Below are 2,083 nucleotides of genomic sequence, written 5' to 3' on the forward strand. Positions count from 1 at the left end.
AAGCAGATCTAGCCGAACCGGCCGCATGTACACAGCCCAGCTGGGGAAGCCTCTAACGCGCCATGCTGGTGATCGATGTTCTCGACCATCGTGACTCCGACCTGCGCATCACAGGTGGTGCAGCACGCCGGGCAGCCCAAAGAGGTAGAGCGCAGAGTCACGGAACGGAGTCCCGTTCAAAATGGTAGAGGCTAGTTCCCATACACGCAGAGACCGGCCAAACCCCAACCATATACCTAAACCTAACCCTAACCCATATACCTTAAACTAACCGTAACCGTAACCCTAAACCTAACCGTAAACCTAAACCTAACCTTAAACTTAACCCAAACCTTAACTTAACCCCAAACTTAACCCTAACCGGTCTCGGTGCGTATGGGAACTAGCCACTACCAATTCAAAACCGCCGCGAAGACGAGACGGTCTGCTTTGTTGGGAAGCTTTCTTCTGCAAACTGTAGTCTATCGTTATCTGATACTTTAGTTATTGATGTTCAAAATAAACTTATTAGGACAAAGTGTCGTCCCGTGCCGAAAGCGACATGTCGACAAAGAAATTGGCAAAGTAAGTAACAGTAGCTAGATCATTTGACTGCAAGCAGCATGGGTGTAGTGGTGACTAAAGAAGTGGGTCTACTGTGGGTCCATGGATAAAGAAGTGGTTCTACTGTGGGTCCATGGGTAAAGAAGTGGGTCTACTGTGGGTCCATGGGTAAAGAAGTGGGTCTACTGTGGGTCCATGGATAAAGAAGTGTGTCTACTGTGGGTCCATGGATAAAGAAGTGGGTCTACTGTGGTTCTACTGAGGGTCCATGGGTAAAGAAGTGGTTCTACTGTGGGTCCATGGATAAAGAAGTGGTTCTACTGTGGCTCCATGGGTAAAGAAGTGGTTCTACTGTGGGTCCATGGATAAAGAAGTGGTTCTACTGTGGGTCCATGGGTAAAGAAGTGGTTCTACTGTGGGTCCATGGATAAAGAAGTGGTTCTACTGTGGGTCCATGGATAAAGAAGTGGGTCTACTGTGGGTCCATGGGTAAAGAAGTGGGTCTACTGTGGGTCCATGGATAAAGAAGTGGGTCTACTGTGGGTCTATAGATAAAGAAGTGTGTCTACTGTGGGTCTATAGATAAAGAAGTGGTTCTACTGTGGGTCCATGGGTAAAGAAGTGGGTCTACTGTGGGTCCATGGGTAAAGAAGTGGGTCTACTGTGGGTCCATGGATAAAGAAGTGGGTCTACTGTGGGTCCATGGGTAAAGAAGTGGGTCTACTGTGGGTCCATGGATAAAGAAGTGGGTCTACTGTGGGTCCATGGATAAAGAAGTGGGTCTACTGTGGGTCCATGGGTAAAGAAGTGGTTCTACTGTGGGTCCATGGATAAAGAAGTGGTTCTACTGTGGGTCCATGGGTAAAGAAGTGGTTCTACTGTGGGTCCATGGGTAAAGAAGTGGTTCTACTGTGGGTCCATGGGTAAAGAAGTGGTTCTACTGTGGGTCCATGGATAAAGAAGTGGGTCTACTGTGGGTCCATGGGTAAAGAAGTGGGTCTACTGTGGGTCCATGGATAAAGAAGTGGGTATACTCACTCAGTATTTGTATACCCTCCACTACACCCACTTGCAAGCAGCTAACCTTATTTTTTATATTGTGTCACCTCTCAGAGAACTAGGGCTCTTGCGGAAACGCAGCCAGTCCTCAAGTGGCAGAAAGAAGACGCCGGTTTCAAGTAAGATCAGACTCCACTCTTGTGTCCAGTGAAAGGTGAAATGTCATGTCCAGTATTACAGCATTAATCTGACTCCCCTCTGATTCTCTAGACCAGATATTCTCCTACCTGATCGTCATTGACTTTGAGTCCACCTGCTGGCGTGAAAAGAACAACTATGGCCAAGAGATCAGTAAGTCAGACTTGTTCAGAGATATTTTGGGGTGCCCCGGTAGCTCACCGGGTAAGGCGCGCACCATATGAAGGCTAGTCCTTCGCGCGGCGGACCCGGGTTCGATTCCCAGCTCGGGTCCTATGCCGCATGTCCTCCCCTCTCTCTCCCACGTTTCCTGTCTCTCTCAACTGTCCTATCCCATTAAAGC

At 48.5% G+C, this 2,083-nt stretch overlaps 1 protein-coding gene across 1 annotated transcript in view; it reads left to right on the forward strand.

The window, feature by feature from the left end:
* Window positions 1-541: 541 nt before the first annotated feature.
* The window catches only part of eri2 (ERI1 exoribonuclease family member 2), a gene marked incomplete at both ends in the record, with an annotated part of 5,782 nt that continues 4,240 nt past the window's right edge, over window positions 542-2,083 (forward strand). Inside the window, 3 exons of the mRNA XM_084462198.1 lie at window positions 542-564; window positions 1,657-1,721; window positions 1,813-1,893. Coding sequence (XP_084318324.1) covers window positions 542-564; window positions 1,657-1,721; window positions 1,813-1,893 — 169 coding nt within the window. The remainder of the gene's footprint in view (window positions 565-1,656; window positions 1,722-1,812; window positions 1,894-2,083) is intronic.

Source organism: Borostomias antarcticus (genome assembly GCF_949987555.1).
Source record: "Borostomias antarcticus genome assembly, contig: scaffold_709, whole genome shotgun sequence".
In the NCBI taxonomy this organism is placed as follows: Eukaryota; Metazoa; Chordata; class Actinopteri; order Stomiiformes; family Stomiidae; genus Borostomias; species Borostomias antarcticus.